Source organism: Mastigoproctus giganteus, chromosome 3 (assembly GCF_048544385.1).
Source record: "Mastigoproctus giganteus isolate SK-2022 chromosome 3, ASM4854438v1, whole genome shotgun sequence".
In the NCBI taxonomy this organism is placed as follows: domain Eukaryota; kingdom Metazoa; phylum Arthropoda; class Arachnida; order Uropygi; family Thelyphonidae; genus Mastigoproctus; species Mastigoproctus giganteus.
The window spans coordinates 22,122,779-22,143,858 of NC_143577.1; the positions used below are offsets into that span (position 1 = coordinate 22,122,779).

The window sequence follows — 21,080 nt, forward strand, 5'->3', positions numbered from 1 at the left end:
ATTCGAAAGGAGACGGTAAATAGGAGCAGATACCCCAGCCTCTCTGGACCTCGCCAGGACACTTGGCCACCAAATAGTGTCAAATGCCCCTTGGAAATCAACAAAGAGACCGAGGACATATTTAGAATTGGAATTTTGAACAGAACTCAAGATCTGACAAATAGCATCAACAGAAGACCTTCCACGTGTAAAGCCAAACTGAAGTGGGGAACTTAGGTTTCTGTCTAAATAATAATTTAGAAGACGAGAAACAATTAATTTTTCCAAGACTTTGCCAAGGATGGGCAGTAGTGCAATGGGCCTGTAAGAGGCCGGATCATTGGAGGGTTTGTCAAAGGACTTAAGCAGGAGTTTAAGTCTAGCCTGTTTCCAAGCCAGCGGGAATAATCCTGAAGACAGACAAGCATTCAAAAGATTTAATATAATTAATGGACAATTTTTCCAAAATCTTTTAAGTACAGAAACCTCAAGGAGATCCTGTCCAGGACATTTACCATCCCTTAAGGTTGAGATAGCAGATTCCAACTCCGTATCCGTAAATGGAGCTTCGGTTCGGGGCCCTTGGTAAGATAAATGATCTAATCTCATTGTAGTTTGGATGGTGTTTTCACAAGAAGCAGTGTCCTCATGGAGCAAGCCGTCCAAGATAGCATTTATGGACAAACTCCAGTCCAGGGTTTCGTTACCATTTACAATAATAGAAGAAAGAACATCGCCGGGATGAACCTTGTTAGTAACAAGTTTGTAGGGTAATCCCCACGGATCTTCATTTATGTTATGCTGAACAAACCTTGCCCAGGCAAGTTTCTTCTCTTGGAAAATGGTATTGAAATAACTCCTTCTATTGGATTTATACAACTCGCCAAGTCTGTCAATCTCATCTCTGGGCCTGTTAGCTCTCTTTGCTCTCTGAAAATTACGACGAGCATTTTGTAAGTTTCTTCTGAGAATTGTGAGATTTGGGGTCCACCATGAAACACTATTCATTTTTCGTTTTTTCTTTTTTAGAGTGGACTCACAGACGGTGGTTAGAATCTCTTGAACTATGCATATCAGCAGGAAGCGAACCAAGTTGGACGATTATTTCTTCTGAAGTAAGCTCTTGAGCCTTTACATCAAAGATATTCCAATCGATGTGTTTTGTCTTAAACCGCGGGAAGTCAAAACAGCACCTAACAACCCTAGGATTGTTGTTTGGACTGATCATAAACGTGATGACATTGTGGTCGCTCGAGCACCACGAAGTATGGCTAAGCCAGTTGGAAATGCTATAACCAAGAGTAGAGTTTGAAAGGGTAATGTCAATATAAGATTGACCCAGAGAAGAAACAAAAGTAGGCGGATGGCCCGGGGTATTCCACAGAGTGAGGTTATTAGACTGAATAAGCTCCTCCAAAAGCTCACCTTTAGAGTCTGTAGTAGGACTATTCCAAAGCTGGGAGTGAGCATTAGCATCCATCATAAAAATGATGGGAAAACCAGTTAAACGGATCAAAACGTCTTCCATGTAATTTAGAAATGGCTCTATGGCCTGCCCAGCCTGACTACATTGAGCATACAGAGAAACCACATAAATTTTTCCAAAACGGCCTTCCAAGCATGCGCATGCGGCATGTGTGGTGCAAAGACTAGAAATTTTTGTTACAGTAATGAAGGGGTCGGCAACAACCAGAGCCGCCCAAACCCTGGTGGCGTTACCACGGTCACCGACCGTAACAGGGTTTGAAGTAATAATACGACAGCTGAGAGGGAGGCCCTTGACCACACCCTTATAAGAATACAGTTCTTGTAACCCTAAAAGTTGAAATTTGTGTTGGACCATTAACTTAGAAAGATCACTTAAAACCGATAAAGATCGCTGACAATTTAACTGTAAAGTATATATACAAGACATTTCAGAGTTAGGTTAAGTCGGTCCGAATTTTTGTTACCTCTTGGGCTTTCACAAATTCAGGGCACTTAACGTCCTTGAAGGAATGGTCCGCATTCTTCTTCTTAAGCCGACAATTTGGGCAAACAACAGGTTCCTCCATTTTAGGACAGTCTTGAATTTGATGATCCAGGTCACCGCAATGTCCGCAGGTAAACTCGGACTGGTGGCAGTTTTTAGCCGAGTGTCCGTAGCCAAGACATTTAAAACAGCGTGATGCTGTGAAAAAAATCCTTCATACCATGGACGGACCATCCGACAAAAACCTTGCAATTTGAAGCCAAAAACGCTTTCCTAATTTTATTTGGGATCTCAAGAACCCAATGTTGATTGTTTTTGTTCCGAGACCTGATTTTAAAGCGAACCTTAACAGACTCGAAATCTTCCTGGGAAATCCCATGATCCACAAGGTTTTTATTGAATACGTCCTCCAGAAAATCAGAGTCATTGACATCTTTAGGTATGTCATATATTATGACAGTGGGATTTAATTTTTTAGGGGAATCCACAGAGAATTTTAACTCCTTGAACTTAGGGCAGGATTTAAGTTTATTTAGATCCTTGCTGTTGTCAGTTTCGATTAGAACTCCCTTTTCTCTTATTTTTCTTATTGATTTAATCTTTAATTTTTTAAATTCAGGTTTAAGACTTTTAGAAATTTCAGCTTTAACTTCCTCACTAGTTTTACAATTACTATCTGCATTTGCTTTAACTATGAGTACGTGCTTTGTTTGGACGTCCGATAAGTTAACAATACTCTGAGATTGTTTGCCAGCGCCTAAGGCAACCACACCCGAATAGGTGGGAGCCGGAACGGTTGGCAAGACATTTTGTTGTTTCCTCTGAATTTTAAAATCATTTAATTTTGTTCTTAACTTTTCATTCTCTATAGTTAGATCTATCACTAACCTTTCCATATTGTTCCAATTTTTGGACATCTCGACAAACATAAGAGGTGTCACAGTAGAGCTCTCGATAAAAACATCAAGCATATTTGCTTTCAATCCAAAAAGATAGTCCAGAATAGCTGAGCTACCAGTTTGTTCACAATCTTGAAAATCATTAAACGTATTAGTAGAGTTTAAAGGTCCTTTTATAGGGGGAAATTTGTCTTCCAGTGTTTTTTCCATCATAGCTGGAGGTTCCTTGAAACTGGTGTCTGCAACTTCAGAGAAAGTCAATTCACCAGACAACTCGGCTATTGAAACACTATAATCCGACATTTTGGACGACAGAAATTTGTATGGGGGAGGATCGTAAAGCTTTCCAGGAACACGAAGCCACCTTTTCCATTTGGCACTTTGCAAGGGCTTTGTAACTGACGCTGTATGTCGTTTCGCCCTACGGCGAGACGTCACTTTAAGAAACTTCACCTGAGGGGGGAATTATCACTCCCCTCTGACCTTGATTCGGGCTGCAATCCAGTAGGCAGAAATCCGAACTGCTGAAAACGACGATCTTCTACTGCAGAACGTGCTTGGTTCGATTAAACTTACACACAATTTGAAAGCGTTAGAATAAACGGATCCGGGATATACTCACCTCGGGAGAGGTAGAACCATTTGGCCGTTGCACTGTAACATGTGAGAACCTTTTAACATTCACTTATAACATAAAAATCGAGTGACAATCAGGAGCACTTAAAACAACCGCTTCACCGTGTCCGCGCCACCTAGCGTCACCCCAGACATAACAACAACCACCCTGTGTACTTGGTAGCAATACCTGTCACGAGGTGGAATCACCAACCAGGGAGAAATAATATAATAATAAAACACATCGCCAAGGAGCCCGGAGTGTCCGATGACACATGTCAACAATCCACCTGGCCTCAGAAACGATCCAACACATCACCGCGGGATGCAAGGTGATCACCCAGACTGAGTACACTCATAGACACGACCAGGTAACCAGGATAATACATCAGAAGCTAGCAAGGAAATACTAGTTGATCAAAGAAAGTGTACCGTACTACAAATACGAACCCCAGGCAGTACTAGAGACTCCAACCCACAAGCTGTACTTGGACCGCGCCATAATAACGGATAAGACAATCCCGCACAACAGACCGGATATAACCCTTGTGAACAAGAAGGAAAATGCTGCCTATTTGATTAACATAGTGGTGCTCAACACCAGCAACCTCCAGAAAACACAGGAGGAGAAAATCAGGAAGTACACGGACCTAAGACTGGAGATCAAAGAGATGTGTCGTATGCAAAAAAGTAGTGACGATCCCGATCATCGTGTCAGCTCCCTGTATGGTACTAAAGACCCTGCATAATAGCCTAGCAGCAATAGGTCCCACAGATGCAAGAAACTCCAGAAAGCCACAATCCGGAACCTGTAGGGAGAAATAATATAAGAGCAATAATAATAATAATAATACATATATGGCATAGGGAACAAGTAATGACCATCCCGATCATCGGTTCAACCACCGGCAAGTGCCAAAGATAATAAGTCTCCCAGAGAACACTTACATGGAACTCCAGAAAGCCACAATCCTGAACACCTGTAGGACAGTAAAAGAGTTTCTCGACCAACAATTACAATAATAACAGTAACTAGACACAATCAACCACCCTATGCACTTGGTACAAGTATCCATTACATGGTGAAAAAAAATCCCGTAAAGGAGAAAGATTTTATAATAATAATAATAAGGTTTAATGGCCGTTTTTACTTCATAATGAATACAAATTGAGAATCGAATGCAAAATATCTGTGGTTGAATGACTCTATATGAATATAAATATATGTATGTATATATAAATAAACAAATTAACTTTTTTTTCTTTTGTCCTTTTCTTTCAGACGAATGATTCATTAGGTAGTACATTTAATTGGATTTATTTTATACCACTCATCATTTTGGGATCATTTTTTATGCTCAACTTAGTTCTTGGTGTACTTAGTGGGTAAGTAGGACTTTCTTGCTATTTGATAAAAAGTGAATTTCACCGATTTAATGTAGTCATGAAAATTCATTAATCTATTAATCACATGGCACAAAGAAAGCAATTCTTGCGTTAGAAATAACGCTTGGAGAAAAGCCTATACCGAACTTCAACTGTCGAATGTCAAAAAATATTTGGAGACAAACCATTTAATTTTGAAAGAAAACTATTTATTATTTAATCTTTTATCTACTAATTTTTTCCTTCTTATAATAATAGAAATATTATTGAAAAGACAATTCATAAAATATAAACAAAGCGAGCAGTATGATCGTTTTTGGAAAAGACTTCAGTTCGAGTTCCGTTAGCGGTGAAGAATTTTCTATGGGCCTTTTTCACAAAGTGGCTGAGTTAGTCGGTCTGAGGCAAAGGTAGTATGGTTTTTCCTCCCGACAACTCCAGTTTTTGAATCAGCAAACAAAAAACCTACCACAGAACACATAAAATTTACAGACAGTGTATACGGAGCAATATGGCCGTAGTCGCTGATACTCCTAAAACCCTACTACAATGATAATTTTAAAATAGATATTTATTTATTTATTTATTAATGTAGAAAATAACTGGGATGTCAGAATCTTTAGCTCATATATCATCTTTTCCACCCAGGTTCGAGACTTTGCTCTCTAATTTCTATAGTAATTATTAAAGAGAACCCCATTAAAGTTATTAATGGGTTTTCAAATGAATCTACAATTGGATTCGATGGTTTCCCGATGTTCTCATAATTGATACATACTCTGGATCTTTAAGGATATATTAAGATCAGTCCCTACACTTCTCATTTGGATACAGAACTCTGTGCAACCTCTCCCGAAGAATGCAGGACCAAAAACAGAAAATGATTCCAACATATCTCAAATGAGGTTCCTCCCTTAAACTCCTTGAGAAGACCATTCTTCTCTGATAATTGACTACTGATTACAATTTGGTGCACTGATGGAACAATTTGAGTCCCTGAAAAAACGGGTGCTTGCCCTCAAGAATAATGCATCTGGGAGCTCGTTAGGGACTCAAGACTCCAGCAATCTACCAAGGGATGCACACCCGATTCGGGCCTCAAAACAGAAAAATCAAGTGCAAACTACTCTGGTTAAAAAGGACATTGTTTTATTAGGAGACTCTATTGTCAGGGAAACGGGGAATATTTTTTGTAATAAGGATAGGTGGAGTAGAACCAGGGTATGTCTGCCGGGAGCAACTATTAATGATGTCACCAACAGATTGTCATTTTTAAGGGGGGTAAAGAGAATATTATTATTCATGTGGGGACTAATGACATTAAACGTACACGACCTGACGATTTGTTGGAAAAATACAGGACCATGCTGAGGAAATGCCGCGAGCTAGGTCACAATGTCTATGTGTCTTCAATTCTGCCCAGACACGATAGGAGGGATTATATGTTAAAAGCCTTGTGGATTAACTCAGAACTTGAAGGACTCTGCAAGGCTTTAGAGGGAAAATTCCATGGCCCACACTTGTAGGTAGAAGGAGTTTGTTTTGTAGACACGAGATACACTTAAACAAAGGTGGTGCAAAAGTTTTTGCCAGTATTGTCGAGGATACCTTAAAGGTTCAGGGAAACTGCTAGTTAGGGGGGGGGGGGATGTGGGTAACACTGACACGCGTTAATCTGATAATATTGGTCAAAGTAACTCTTGCACATACCTCAACAGTTCTTATCTGTTACCCCAAATGGATATATTATCTAGATATTCTGGGGGCAGAAACGTTCCAAGTGAGCGGGTAGCTAATGCCAGGGAATAGAGCCTAAAAAACTTCAAGGGTTGTGTTAGGGTTGTTAAATATCCAAGAACAGTAAGTCTTAATTGTTTATATAGTAATGTTAGAAGTGTTGTCAATAAAATGAGCGAATTCGAACTGCTGGTTAAAACAAGTAACGCGGACATAATAGGGCTTACGGAGACGTGGTGCCACCTGGAAATTGGGGATGATGAGTTTCAGTACGGCTTGTATAATGTATTTAGGAAGGATAGGGTAGATAGAAGGGGTGATGGGGTAATGCTTCTTATCAGAAGCAGCCTGAGTGCGACGATAGCTTTCCGGGATTCAGACGTTTCACATACTAGTATAGAATCTATATGGTGTGTGACAGTTGGAAACAAAGGTATAATGCGAGTAGGAGTAATCTACAGACCAGGTGATTGTGAAGATTATGACGAAAGCCTCTACATGCAAATGGAACAGGCAAGTAAGCGTCAATGTCTTATTATGGGTGATTTCAATTTGCCTCTAATTGATTGGAGTAAATGGGAAGGAAACTTGACATGGGGAACAAAATTTTTAAATCAACTAGATGACTGTTATTTGTATCAACATGTCAGGGAAAGTACTAGAGAAAAGAATATTCTAGACCTCATCATCACACATGAATCAGATGACATAACAGGGCTGACAGTAGAGGAACCAGTAGCAATAAGTGATCACGGAGTTCTACGGTGGATGATGATGAGAGAGGTAGCAGCAGTAAAAGGCAAAGGAATGGGTTTTAATTTCAGAAAAGGAAATTACGATGCCTTAAGGTACTACATGGCCTCAATTAACTGGGTAGATATCGCTCAGAGAATGAATACATTTGAACTGTGGTATGCTTTTAAAACATTAATCACAGATGCCTTGAATGCGTATTTACCATTAAAAAATACTCCACGAGGAGGGTTCCAAGTTGGATGAATAGTGAAGTTGCCACGTTACTTGAGCAGAAAAAGGTGGCATGGAAAGGTTACAGAGCAATAAAAAGTACTGAAGCCTATAACAGCTACAAAATGATCTGTAATAGGGCCACAGAAAAGGTTCGACAGGCAAAGGTAGTTTATGAGAAATCACTAGCAAACAGAGCAAAGAGGGAGAATAAGGAATTCATCACATATATAAATGCCAAGAAGAGCAGGACAAACCAGATCGGATCTTTAAGTAAGCGAAAGGGGTTGGTATTAAATACACCAGCTGCCGTTGCAGATGAACTCAACAATTATTTTGCATCGATATTTACAAATGAAAAACCTCTTGTGGCAATGGGAAATTGTGGGAGCGAAGTTGAAAAATATGTAATTAATGATATTGAAATTTCGCAAGATTATTTAATGAAAAATCTTTGCGAGCCTACAGGCCAGTAAGGCTCCTGGAGTTGATGGAATATAACCTATAATCTTAAGGGAGACGGCAAGTGAGTGCACTGAACTATTGAGGCTAATTATGCAAGCATCACTAGATTCTGGAGAGATTCCCTTGGATTGGAAAAGTGCCAATGTATCTCCCATACATAAAAGTGGCTCTAAGAGTGAAGTGGGAAATTATCGACCTATCAGTCTGACTTCAGTGGTAGGGAAAATCATGGAGGCAATGATCAAGGGTGGAATTCAGGATCATTTGGATCGAATTGAAATTCTCAAGGATACTCAGCATCGTTTTCTAAAGGGAAAATCATTAGCATTAACATTAGCATTAGTAGGGGTATAAAATGCAAGAAAGCAAGCTTATGCAGCATCAACCAAAAAAAAAAAAAAAAAAAAAAACACTTCCACTTCACCCCTCCGTTCGTTCGAAATACCTGTCCAGCTGAGCAATACATTTATTTAGGCTAGCAACTTCCATAACAAGGGATGGAAGTCTGTTCCACCAACCAACTACCCGCTGGATAAAGGCAAACTTCTGCACATCTATCCAACATCTGTCTTTCCTCAATTTGAATTTATGCCCTCTCAGGTGATTATTTTGAGCAAGAGGAAGAATCCCATCAGCACTGAGCATGCTCAAACCATTCAAGGCTTTATACACCTCTATCAGATCACCTCGCCGGTGCCTGGTCTCCAGACACAGTAATTTGCAAAACTTAAGCCTTTCTTCGTAAGAGCAACCCTTTGTTCCATTCACTAATCTTGTTGCCCTTCTCTGTACTCGTTCCAGGAGCTCTACATCCTTCTTGAAATGAGGCCTCCAGACCTCTATACAGTACTCAAGGTGTGGCCTGACCATTGTGTTATAAAAGGGAATAATCACCTCCTTATTCCTGCTAGAAAAAGTCCTGTATATCATTGACAAGACAACATGAGCTACTCTTGCAGCCCGTCTACACTGTTCAGAGAACTTCATATCTGCCTGCACAATTACCCCCAGGTCCTTTTCATTCTCTACCACTGTCAGTGTAGTACCACAGAGTTGATACATTGCTCTGGGGTTGCTGTTTCCCTTATGTAGTACTTTACATTTGTCAATGTTAAACTTCATTTGCCACCTCTCAGCCGATAAGGGCTGAGAGGTGGCAAATCTCTCCTCTCCCCCTCAACCACCCCTTTATCCATAGCAGCAATTTGCCTCAAATGGCACGCTGCTCCAATTTGTGCAGCAGTCTTCTATTGGCAACAGTGTCAAAAGCTTTTCTAAGATCCAAGTATATAATATCAAAGTTATTCCCTCATCCAGTTCTTTTGTGGCTGCATCACAGTATCCAATCAAATTGATCAGGCAAGACTTCCCCTTAACAAAACCATGCTATGTCCGAGCTATAACCGAAGTCTTGTCTAGATGATCCTGCAGTGCTTCATTAACCAGTGCCTCCATTAATTTTTCTGGAACAGAAGTTAGACTAACAGGTCTCTAATTACTTGTGTCGCCCTTTAATCCTCCGTTGTAACTGGCACATTTGAACATCTCCAGTCTATGGGTACCTCTCCTGAGTCCAAGGAAGCTATCATAATTATGGCTAAGGGTTTGCTTACTTCATTTGCTGCCTCCTTTAATATAACTGGATAGATTCCATCCACCCCAGGTGCTTTTCTTGTGTTTATCTTCAACAATTTCTTCTCCACTTTACTCTCAGTTATTACAAGATTATCAAGCTTACTGCCAGAGTTGAATACACTTCTGGCATTCCCCTTGCTGAATAACTCCTCATGTGTGAATGTCGATGCAAAATATTCATTTTGTTTGTTAGCTACCTGATCAGGATCATGAACAGTGAACCGTCGATATCAAGTGGACCAATCTGATTCATCCCCTTTCTTCCTGAGTTTACATATATAATATCGGTGTTTAGATACACCATAGATAACTCTTAATAAACTACAAAGTAGTTGTTGTAGGCATCATTTGCTGTTTCTCATATTGTGCTCTGCCTTCACGACGAGTTGCCATGATATTTCACTACTTCGAATAAGTAACTCTTCACTAATAGAGAAGACTATTGTTACTTATTCTCAGTTGAGTACCACCACCCAGACAGCACTGTTTCACGGCTATTGGCCGATCATCAGTGGGTGGGCAGGTACCCTGGTAATGCAGACATGACGACCCAGTTGTGAAGTTAATCACACAATATGAGAGATGCCAAGAGGTGTAGATGTCAATATTTAAAATAAATAAATGCACAAGGCATAATACTTTAAGAGTTTGGTATCTATATAATATCGGTGTTTAGATACACCATAGATAACTCTTAATAAACTACAAAGTAGTTGTTGTAGGCATCATTTGCTGTTTCTCATATTGTGCTCTGCCTTCACGACGAGTTGCCATGATATTGCACTACTTCGAATAAGTAACTCTTCACTAATAGAGAAGACTATTTAAAAATTCCTGAGTTTACATAAGTAAAGAATTCTTTGCTGTTTTTCTTTGCATCCCTTGCCAAAGATTTCTCGTAATCTGCCTTCGCCTGGCTAACCTCCTTTGTAACTTGGCTGCAGATCAACTTATATCTGTCATAGGCTTCTGTGTCACATATTAATTTATATGTTTTCCATGCATTTTTCTTCTCTGCCACATGTCTCATCAGTTCATCTGACATCCGTTTAGGCCTAAATCTTGAACAATATTTCTTAGTTGGTATGTAAAGCCTAGTGGCTTCCAAGATAAGTTCTTTGAATGATTCCCATTTTGAATTTGCTGTTGGTAACTTAATCAGTTGGTCCCACTGTATAGAATTTAAATACTGTCTCAGACCATTGTAGTCGCCTTTACGAAAGCAAAAACCCCTCCCTTTACCCCTGATGGTAGTTACCTCTTTATTTAAATCCCATTTCAGCACACTGTGATCACTGCCACCTAGTGGTTCCTTTATCTGCAGATTGTTAATGCATGAAGAATCACTACCGATAATGAAATCAAGAGCATTACTCCCTCTAGTTGCCTTCCGAACATGCTGATATAGAAAACAATCATCCAATAAATCCACAAAAGTCTTGCTAGTGTGTGAGCGACCAACCCACAAATTCCATCAATATCTGGGAAATTAAAATCCCACATTATAAAACTTTTATTTACTGGCCCACTCTATTTCCCTGTTCAGTTTCTTATTATACTCATCAGAGTTATGAGGCCTATAGCACACTCCTATTCTAAATTTTGATCTCCCAATGCTTATGTTACACCAAACTGACTCGACACTGCACTGTCCAGCGATGTCGACTGGCTTCACTTCCTTGGATTTTATGTGTTTCTTAACTAATAACATAACCCCTCCTCCCTTCCTATCCTGTCTATACTTTCTGTACACATTGTACTCCCCAAATTCCAGTTCTGCATTCCTTATATCTGTGTGACACCACGTCTCTGATATCCCAACAATATCCGCTTTTGATGCTTTCAGAAATACCTCATATTCATCAAATTTATTTACCAAACTCCTAGCATTGGTGTACACGCCAGTATACATGCACCTGTTCCTATTCTTAGGTACTCTAACACAACCCATGTTTTTACTTGTGCCGCAATGACTCCCAGCAGTCTCTGAAACATCCTGCAGCTTGTTTTCCAGGCTTCTGCTCATTCCAATAGAAGCCGTGCATGAATCACTTTCATCTCTGCCAGTGGCTACTGTTAATCTATTAGTCCTTGTATCCCCCCAAAGCTAGTAGTTTTCCGACCCACCTAACACTGCCTCGATGGCATCAGCAAATATTCTTCCACCCTTTCTATTTAAGTGTATACCATCCCTGTAGAAGCAGTCTCTCCTGTTAACATCATGTTTAACAAATCTGGTTCGGTATTTTGAAAGGGTGGCTCACGAGCTGGATTTAGGGAATAATTTCGGCATTGTTTATTTAGATTTCTGCAAAGCTTTTGACTCAGTCCCACATGAGGGGTTGCTTTATTATTATTATTATTATTATTATTATTATTATTATTATTATTAGCCATAAGGTGCAAGGAAGCCTGAGGCTTATGGTACACCAGCCAAAAAAATAAATAAAAATCCCGTGTTACCCTGAGAGAGAGAGAGAGAGAGAGAGAGAGAGAGAGAGAGAGAGAGAGAGAGAGAGAGAGAGAGAGTCAGAAGTAGAAGGGAATCACCAATAAAGCAAGAAAGAAGAATGATGATATCCAGCTCAATACTCTGGGTTTGCCAAGCCCCTGCTCACCAGATGTGAGCCCCTGGGGTTTATAAGCTGGAACAGGCTGGAATCACTGGGAAAATCCTTAGATCGATAGCAGGATGGCTTCAAGGCAGGAGGCAGAGGATTGTGATAAATGGCTATTCCTTAGATTGGGTCGATGTAAGAAGTGGGGTTCCCCAAGGATCAATATTAGGACCACTGTTGTTTTTAATTTTCATAAATGACATCGATGAAGGGACAGAGGGGGGTGATGTCTAAATTTGCAGATGATGTTAAAATTGGTAGAGTAGTTAATGATCGCTGTCAAGCTGAGCTTCTTCAGAGAGATGTAGATAGACTTCAGGAATTGTCAGAAAAATGGCAGCAATGCTTTAATCCAACAAAGTGTAAGGGATTACACCTGGGAAGCAGTAATACCAAAATAACTTATTCACTTGGTGGAGTTCAACTAAACCCAGTACTTGGGTTTAGTTGAACTAAACCCAAGAAAAAAGGAAAGGTACTTGGGTGTTACGATACGGTCAGACATGAAATTCTCTGAGCATTGTAAACAAGTTGCAAGGAAGGCCCATGGTGTCCTATCGATGATCTATTGAACTTTTGTAAGTAGAGATAGGGACGTTATATAAGGCTTTTGTTAGACCACACTTGGAATACTGTGTTCAAGTATGGAGACCGCACTAAAGAAAGACATCGATCTTCTTGAAAGGGTGCAAAGACGGGTAACTCGCCTGGTGAGATCGGCAAAAGGGCGTCCTTATGAAGAAAGACTTCGAATATGTGGGTTGCAGATTTGGAAACTAGACACCTTAGAGGAGATTTAATTGAGTTGTTTAAGGCTCTGAGAGGCATCAGTAAAAAGAATGAGGACGAAATTTTTAAGATTATAAATGATGCTAGAACTAGGGGACATAAATTCAAGTTACGGTGGGGGGGAATGTTTAGATTGGACTGCAGGAAGTTTTATTTTAGCTAGCGAGTTATAAATTACTGTAATAAGTTTCCTACATGGGTGGTAGAGGCTGACAGTTTGGGAAAATTCAAAGGTCATCTGGATAGTACCTTCGGGTCAGGGAAACGCATAGGATGATAGGTTTAATTTCCAGTTTTTTTTATTAATTATTATTATTATTTTTTATCCGTTTTTTTTTTTTTTTTGGCTTTCTTGCACCATGCGGCCATTACTAATACTAATACTGCTTTTATCACAAGCATCAGCATCTGCATTCGGTGATACATAGGCGGTTTATTATTGCCAAGCTTCTTGAAACTCATTTTCGCATAGAAGTTGTTCTTAGCAGCTTTAGTGATTTGAGCATCGGCCTTATCAACATATCTTATGTTGATCAGGTATCAATATATTTTTGTTATTCACAAAAATATCAATATGTTCAGCCAAGGTTAGTGCTAAGCATCTTACTTATAATTCTCAGGTTTCCAGAGGATGCTTCAGGAGTCAGTGTTTGGGCCTCTCCTCTGGAATGCAGTCCTGAATCAATGGCTCTTGAGAACGCATCACAATGTACTCAAAATTGCTTACACTGATGACCACCACTGGTGGTGGCTGTCGAAGGAAAGTGAAGAATTTTTTTAAAAATTATTTATTATTTATTTATTTATATATATATATATATTATATTATTTTATTTTATTTATTTTTTTTTTTGCTGTCTCCCAGGTATGGGCAACCTGGGAGCGGGATTGATGGATGGCACCCATCGGTACTGCAATACCTCTGGTGGGTGCGGGATATGTGCAAAAAAAAGCACATACAGATGATAACAACAAAACTCACCACTCCTAACACCAAATACCAACACTTTTCCTGGCTCACTATACAGAGTTTCTGTACGATCACAGAGGACATGGGCATCTGTCTAGGAGCCACCCCGATACCAGAATACACCCCCCCCACACACACACATGTACACCCTTAGGATGGATATATTGAGAATGTATATAAAATTGTATATAACTCTTGTATAAATCATGTATATAAATGAATTGTATATTTATCTTGGAATTGTACATAAACTTTGTGTGTGTGCATGTAAACAAATGAATGAAAAAAAAAATGAAATCAATATATCTGAAATAATACATTCGGCTGAAGTACTGGATATTAAGATGGATTAATCGAATAGCTGGAAACTCCAACACCATCTCAGTGCATCTTTACTTACACTTGCAAGTTATAATAAGGAATAACTTATTATAACTGAAACTTATAACGGAAAACTTGGTGGTCTGGGCATCCATACACTCATAGGTGTACGATCAAGAATTAGATGAGCGCTGCTAGCTAACACACTCAGACTTGCCAATAACACGAACACTGATCTTTAGAGCATATGTGAAGATACACGATACAAAAAATATGGAAGAAACTTATGGTAACGTACAGTTCTAAAACAATCATTTATGAAACAAATCTAGAACATTAATTTATATGATAGATTTGCATATTTCATACACATTTCAAAAATGTTTAATAAGTGTCCATTTATCAAGTGTTAATGAAACTTTAATATTTGCTAATACATAAGTTTACTAAAGTAGAGTGTATATTTAAATTAGATGTATGTATGAAAGACATCATATATATGCTTTTTGTAAAATTTTCTATAACGCTATACTAGCATATGAATGACATATCAGAACCAATAAATAATAATTATTATTATCATTATGAATTTTCTCCTTATCGATTTTTTCCAGCTGGTGAAAGATACTGGTAAAAGCGCATGGGATAGTCGATTGTGTCTGGTTACTATTATTATCTCTCTATACATTAAAAAAATTTTCCTCCTAGTGATATTTATTCGAGCCGATGGGAGAAGAGGGCGTGGCAATTACGTCACTACAAATGTGCAGGTATATAATTACATTGTTCCATCAAAAGACAACTGCCTCCATAATGTTCACCAACCTCATGCACGTTCTTCACTGTCTAATACCTGACCACGTCTGGCATTATTTGATGTTCCATTGTAATGTCAGCTGATGAAGAGACCTGATGTAGTTTGCATATTTGTAAATAGTTTAGTATTTTGTAAATATTTTAGATATTTGTATAGTTTGTAAATATTTTAGTCCTGCTCTTTCAAATGCAACAGTATTCCTCATATATTATGGAACCTGAAGCAAAAGGCCTGTTCCTAAGTGACCTATGTAAACTCGGGTAAATAATTTACATAGTGATATTTATTCCACCTTTAAAATGCTGCGTGGTGGGTAGCCAATGGGGAAGAAGGGATGCAGGTTACGTGGTACAAGTGGACAGGCAATTACGTCACTACAAATGCACAAGTAAATAATTGCATAGATCATTTCCTGCTTAGATATCGATCAGTGTGTTTCGACAGGTGTGTCTTTTACATAGAAAATATTTGACTTACTCCGTTATACTTCTACATTTTACACAGAAAAGCACGTGCAGGGATTGGTGAACCACCGTAGTTATTATTATTATTACTGTTGGCAGAGAACTCTCTGAATATCCTACAGGTGTTCCGGATCACAGCTTTCTGGAGTTCCTTTTTTTTTTTTTTTTTTTTATTTTGGTAGTTGTTGGCGCATCGGCCTCTGTGGCCATAATGCACCTCCCAAGGTTTTTGCAGTACTTTGATCCAAGCCCGAGGTGGGATTTGAACCCGCGACCTTTGAGTTGCCAGGCAGGCACTTTACCTACCCGGCTAGCCCGGTCGGCTTCTGGAGTTCCACGTAAATGTTCTCTGGGAAGCCTTTTGCTGCTAAGTTCTTACAAAGGCTCTTTTGGTAATAAGCTGGTGGTTGTGTGACAGGTGATTGAGTTAGTGATTACTTGTTCTATATACGACGTTTCTTTTACATCCTATCTTAGGTTTGTGTACTTCCTGATCATTTCCTTATAGGTGTTCTAGAGGTTTCTGGTGTTGGTTATCGTTATGTTGATGATCGGGTAGGTAGCAATTTTCTTCCTCTCAATGAGGGTGATATCTGGTCTGTTGTGTGGGATTGCCTTGTTCGTTATTATGGTTTAGTCCCACTATAGATTGTGAGTAGGACCTCTCCTCTGTAGTATGGCCAGGCAGTTGTGCTTGCTGTACTTTCTTTGATAAATTGGAATTTTTGTTAGCGTGAAAATTGAAGTTGCATGGTTTTTTCTCCCAGGAATTCTGATTACAGCAAACAGAAAATCAACCTTAGAGCACACGCAATTGACAGACAATATACGAGGAGCAACATGACCTTAGTCACTAACGCTAATCCCTACAACAAAAATAGCCATTGAAAATCAAAACCACTGCTCCTTCAAGTAATATAATGAGTGTTGAGAATATTTGTTAATAATTCATTACTATTTGTATATATTTACGGTTGTCACAACATATTAATATATCTTGTATATAAGATCAGATATCTTTTAATAAATTATGGTGTTAATTTCAAAAATGAGTGATCTTGATACCAAAAAAATGATTTTTTTTTTTATATATTTCAGAGAATTTGCCAAAGAAAGGGAAAGAGTAGAAAATAGACAAGCTTTTTTAAAACTTAGAAGACAGCAACAACTGGAGAGAGAACTAAATGGATACGTAGAATGGATATGTAAAGCAGGTGAGAGACTCTGTACATAGTACAGACTAATGCCCAAAAGTTAAGACCATACATTTTTTTAATGTAATTGCACGAATTGTACATAAAAGTTGATATTCTGACATAATCGTGATTGATATGATGCTAGACGATAACGTTAGATCCAGAAAGTACAAGTCAGAAGGAATATAAAAGTGCCCACTACAAGTGCCCACTTAATCTTTAGTATATGGTACCCCTTTAGGGGTTGGTTGTTGGTTGTGTTAGGATTTAATAGCGCATGGACTATGTTGGTCATAATGCCCCAGTTCATAGGGTATGATGTGTTTCAGAGGTGCTTACTTTGAATTTCTGTTGCTCCTTTTATTCTGATTCATACTTCATTCAGTTAGTCTGTTGCACATGGAAGAATAACACTTTGAAACATATAAATATAAATAGTTCCTTAGAGGAGATGGTATAAATTAATATCTTTAAGGAAGGTGAAAACATCTGTAAGGTCATTTCTATCATTCAGGAGATCTGCTAGGATAATGGTATGATGTGTCCTATAAACATTTTTGAAGGCTTGTTTCCATATTTAGGACAGTTTATTAATATATTCTTTACTGTACCCTTTTAATGGTACCATATGTTAACGTAACATATATATTATTATTATTATATCTCAAAGTCATCAATGCATTCCAGGGAAGGCCTAAAATTGAATGAACACATCGATTGACAATTGGATTGATTCTCGCAAGGTTATCTTGAATGGTCATACCCCATGAGATGATTCCATATCTCATGGGGTATGTGAGGTGAGGCTAGTATTCCTTTCCTTAATATGTATTAAGGAAAGGAATACTAGTCTGAGAAGGGAAGGAGGTACCCAGGGAGAGGCTCGGGTGAGTATTCCTGCTAGTGATGAAGTCTTCTTTCATAAAGTGATCATTTGTTTATCCCAACTCAGCTTGTCATTTAGCCAAATTCCTAGAAACTTGGTATCATTCACCCTTTCGAGTTGTTTTCCTTTGTATGTTGTGCTATTTCGAAATCAATATTTAATGGTTTATTTTTCATCCTAAACACCATTTGTTTGGATTTTTCTGGGTTTAGTATAAGCTGATTCTTTTGTAGCCAACTATGCATTTCAGAGAGCAGGGCAGAGATCTTGCATTGAAGCTGGTTAGGGTCTTTATCAGTGATTAGAATGGAAATGTCATCGGCATACGCTACTAGGTGGGAAGAAGAGAGAGAAATTCATTAATGTAAAGAACAAATAGTTGTTCTTTACATTAATGAACTTTGTGGTGGAGAGTTCATTAATTTACATTAATGAACTCTCCACCTGACTTTACCAGGTTCCTTGAACCTGGTAAAGTCAGGTGGAGTATAACTCTATAATCCATCTAACTATTAATAAAGCCTATTAGCACTCAATTATTGATAACTATCGCTAGGATTAATATATATACAAAATAAAATAATGAAAATTATATTTCTTTTAACAGCAAAATGTGTTCAGGTCAGTGAACCTATAATGCTCTTTTTTTTCTTCCCCACACAGAGGAAGTAATTTTAGCAGAAGAAAGGACAACAGAAGAAGAAAAATTGCACATAATGGAAGGTAAGTGCTTTGGAATAACACTTTGAAACATATAAAGAGCATCAGGTAACATTAATGAACCAATAAATAAGTCAAATTAATAATAGTCTAGTTTATGTCCCATTAGGTACCACATAACTGTCATTGGCTCACTTCTGAATTTCCAAAAAAAAAAAAAAAAAACTTGTTATATTGCACTCCAAGGTTTTTAAACTACAAATTCTGATCCCCACTCCCATCTCAACAACATTCTTGTAGCCTTCCTTGTGGTGGTGGAAGACCTAGTAGTATGGTGATTTCTCCACTGAGTTTAAATTAATTAATCTGCATAAACTTTTATTTAAAATGTTTTTGAATAAAACTAAAGCTATCATTGAAAAACTTGGTTCAGGTTGTGGATGAGTATTTTATTTCATGCTATTAAAACCATATTTCCTATGTTATCAGGAAGTATTTAAAAATTGTTGGAATCATCAGAAAGAAGACATTTTGCTTTAAACTTGCAGATATGCTTTCTTTCTGTAAAAAAAAAAAAAAAAAAAAAGAACAATTCTACTAGTCATCAGCTATGCCTCTGTTGTTTCAAATCACTAGATCATTCACTCAAAGCTATCCAGCATAAATTCACTAGTTTCCTAGCAGCAATCTCTGTTCTATAAGTCATATTACTATCACTGTGTATTTGCCTTCATTCCAAAAGTCTTAATGTCAGAAGAACCTTAACGGATCTCAAGTTTCTTTATAATATTTTCTCTGAGAATTAGGATTCTCTGTAACTGTTGTGACTGATCACCTTCTGTGTCCTACCTATTCCAGCCAGATATCAGCAGACTTCCCATATCCAGCCATCCGACAGTGATATTAAGAAATACAGTCCTACAGGCCTGTGAACAGATTATCCTCCAATTGCAAATAATATCAATTTAGAGTCTTTGACAACTCACAAAATATCCTTAATACCAATAATATCTGTGTGCCTTCCTTGGTGTAATAAGTGATATAGTCTAATTAGACTTTCTTTTTATCCAGTAAATTCCTAATATATTATTATATTATTATTTCTTCCTGATGGGGGGGGATTCCATTGCATGATGGTCCTTGTACCAAGTGCACAGGGTGGTTGTTATGTCTGATGTTAACGTTGGTCGAGGAATTCCCTGACTCTTCTACAGGTGTTCGTGATTGTGACTTTCTTGACTTCCTTGTAGGTGTTCTCTTGGAGACCTATTACTATTAGGCTGTTATGTAGGGTATTTGGCAGTATACTGGTGGTTGACACAATGATCAGCAGTCATTACTTGTTGCATATACCACATATTCTTGATCTGCTGTATTAGGTCCATGTGCTTTCTGATCTTTTCTTCATGTCAGCATCGGGCACTTCTATATCAATCAGATAGGTAGCTTTTTCAATTAAACCTTTACCTTTGGCACCTCCGTAGCCAGGTGGGCAGGAGCAGCAGTGCGTAGCACACGTTTCTTGATTAGACCGGGGTTCGAGCCCGTGCCCACCGAATACGGAGGATGCGGAAAGATCAGAGAATGACCACCGCATATCCCCGGAGCAATATGGGCCTTAGTTGCTAATGCTCCTAAAAACCAAATAACAAACAAACCTTTACCATTTACTAAAATTTACAAGTTATGATGGGCGACCTGGCTAGCCGATTGGGTAAAGTGCCTGCCTGGCAACCCAAAGGTCGCTGGTTCGAATCCCGCCTCGGACTTGGATCAGAGTGGTGCAAAAACCTTGGGAGGTGCATTATAGCCACAGAAGCCAATGCGGCAACAACTAAAAAAAAAAAAAAAAACAAGTTATGATGATGAAATAAATATAAAATCCCATTTTTATATTTATTTCAACATAAAAGGTAGGCTTTTCCTTCTTATTGACAAGTGTTATGTTCTTTCTGTTTTGCGAGATTATCTTGTTCCTTATTATGGTGTGGCCCAAGTACAGCTTGTGGGTTGGGGTCTCTAGTAAGGCCTGGAGTTCGTTCTTGTAATATGGTACACTTTCTTTGATTAACTGGTACTTCCTCGCTAGCTCCGGATGTATTATTCTGACTACATGGTGGTGCCTATGAGTGTACTCCATCTGGGTGATCCCCCTGAATCCTGCTGTGATCTGTTGGATCATTTCTGAAGCCATCCCAAAGATGCACTACAGGGTTCATCTTTGAACGGGGAGAGCCATTCCATGGTGGTAAAATCTGCAGAATACTCTTCGAACCATATTTTAGTCACCACAGATCTGTGGGTAGGTGCACTGTGCTGCTGTTCTTGATTAGACTGGGGTTCGAGCCCGTCACCACCAAATATGGAGGATGCGGAAAGTTCAGGGAATGACCACCGCATATCCCGGAGCAATATGGCCTTAGTTGCTAATGCTCCTAAAAACCAAATAACAAACATTGTGCTGCTGGAAGAGTCCATTGCCCTGTGGGTGCACTATGACCATGAAAGGATGCAGACAGTCTGCAAGGATGGACACGTAACCTGGACTGTTCAGAGATGCATTTAGACATAGCAGAGGCCAAAACTTGTGCCAGTTGAACATGTTCCAGACCATTACCAACTGTCCACCACCTGCCCGAACAGTTCCTTGTTGACATAACTGGTGCATAGCTTCGTGTGGTTTCCACCAGATATGCACTCTCTTG

The 21,080-nt window shown here is 38.8% G+C and overlaps 1 protein-coding gene across 1 annotated transcript in view; it reads left to right on the plus strand.

The window, feature by feature from the left end:
• The window catches only part of LOC150087800 (voltage-dependent calcium channel type A subunit alpha-1-like), a 1,442,149-nt gene that overhangs the window by 9,510 nt on the left and 1,411,559 nt on the right, over positions 1-21,080 (plus strand). Inside the window, exons 3-5 of the mRNA XM_090369204.1 lie at positions 4,748-4,851; positions 16,732-16,847; positions 18,379-18,438. Of these exons, the coding sequence (XP_090225330.1) occupies positions 4,748-4,851; positions 16,732-16,847; positions 18,379-18,438 (280 nt within the window). The remainder of the gene's footprint in view (positions 1-4,747; positions 4,852-16,731; positions 16,848-18,378; positions 18,439-21,080) is intronic.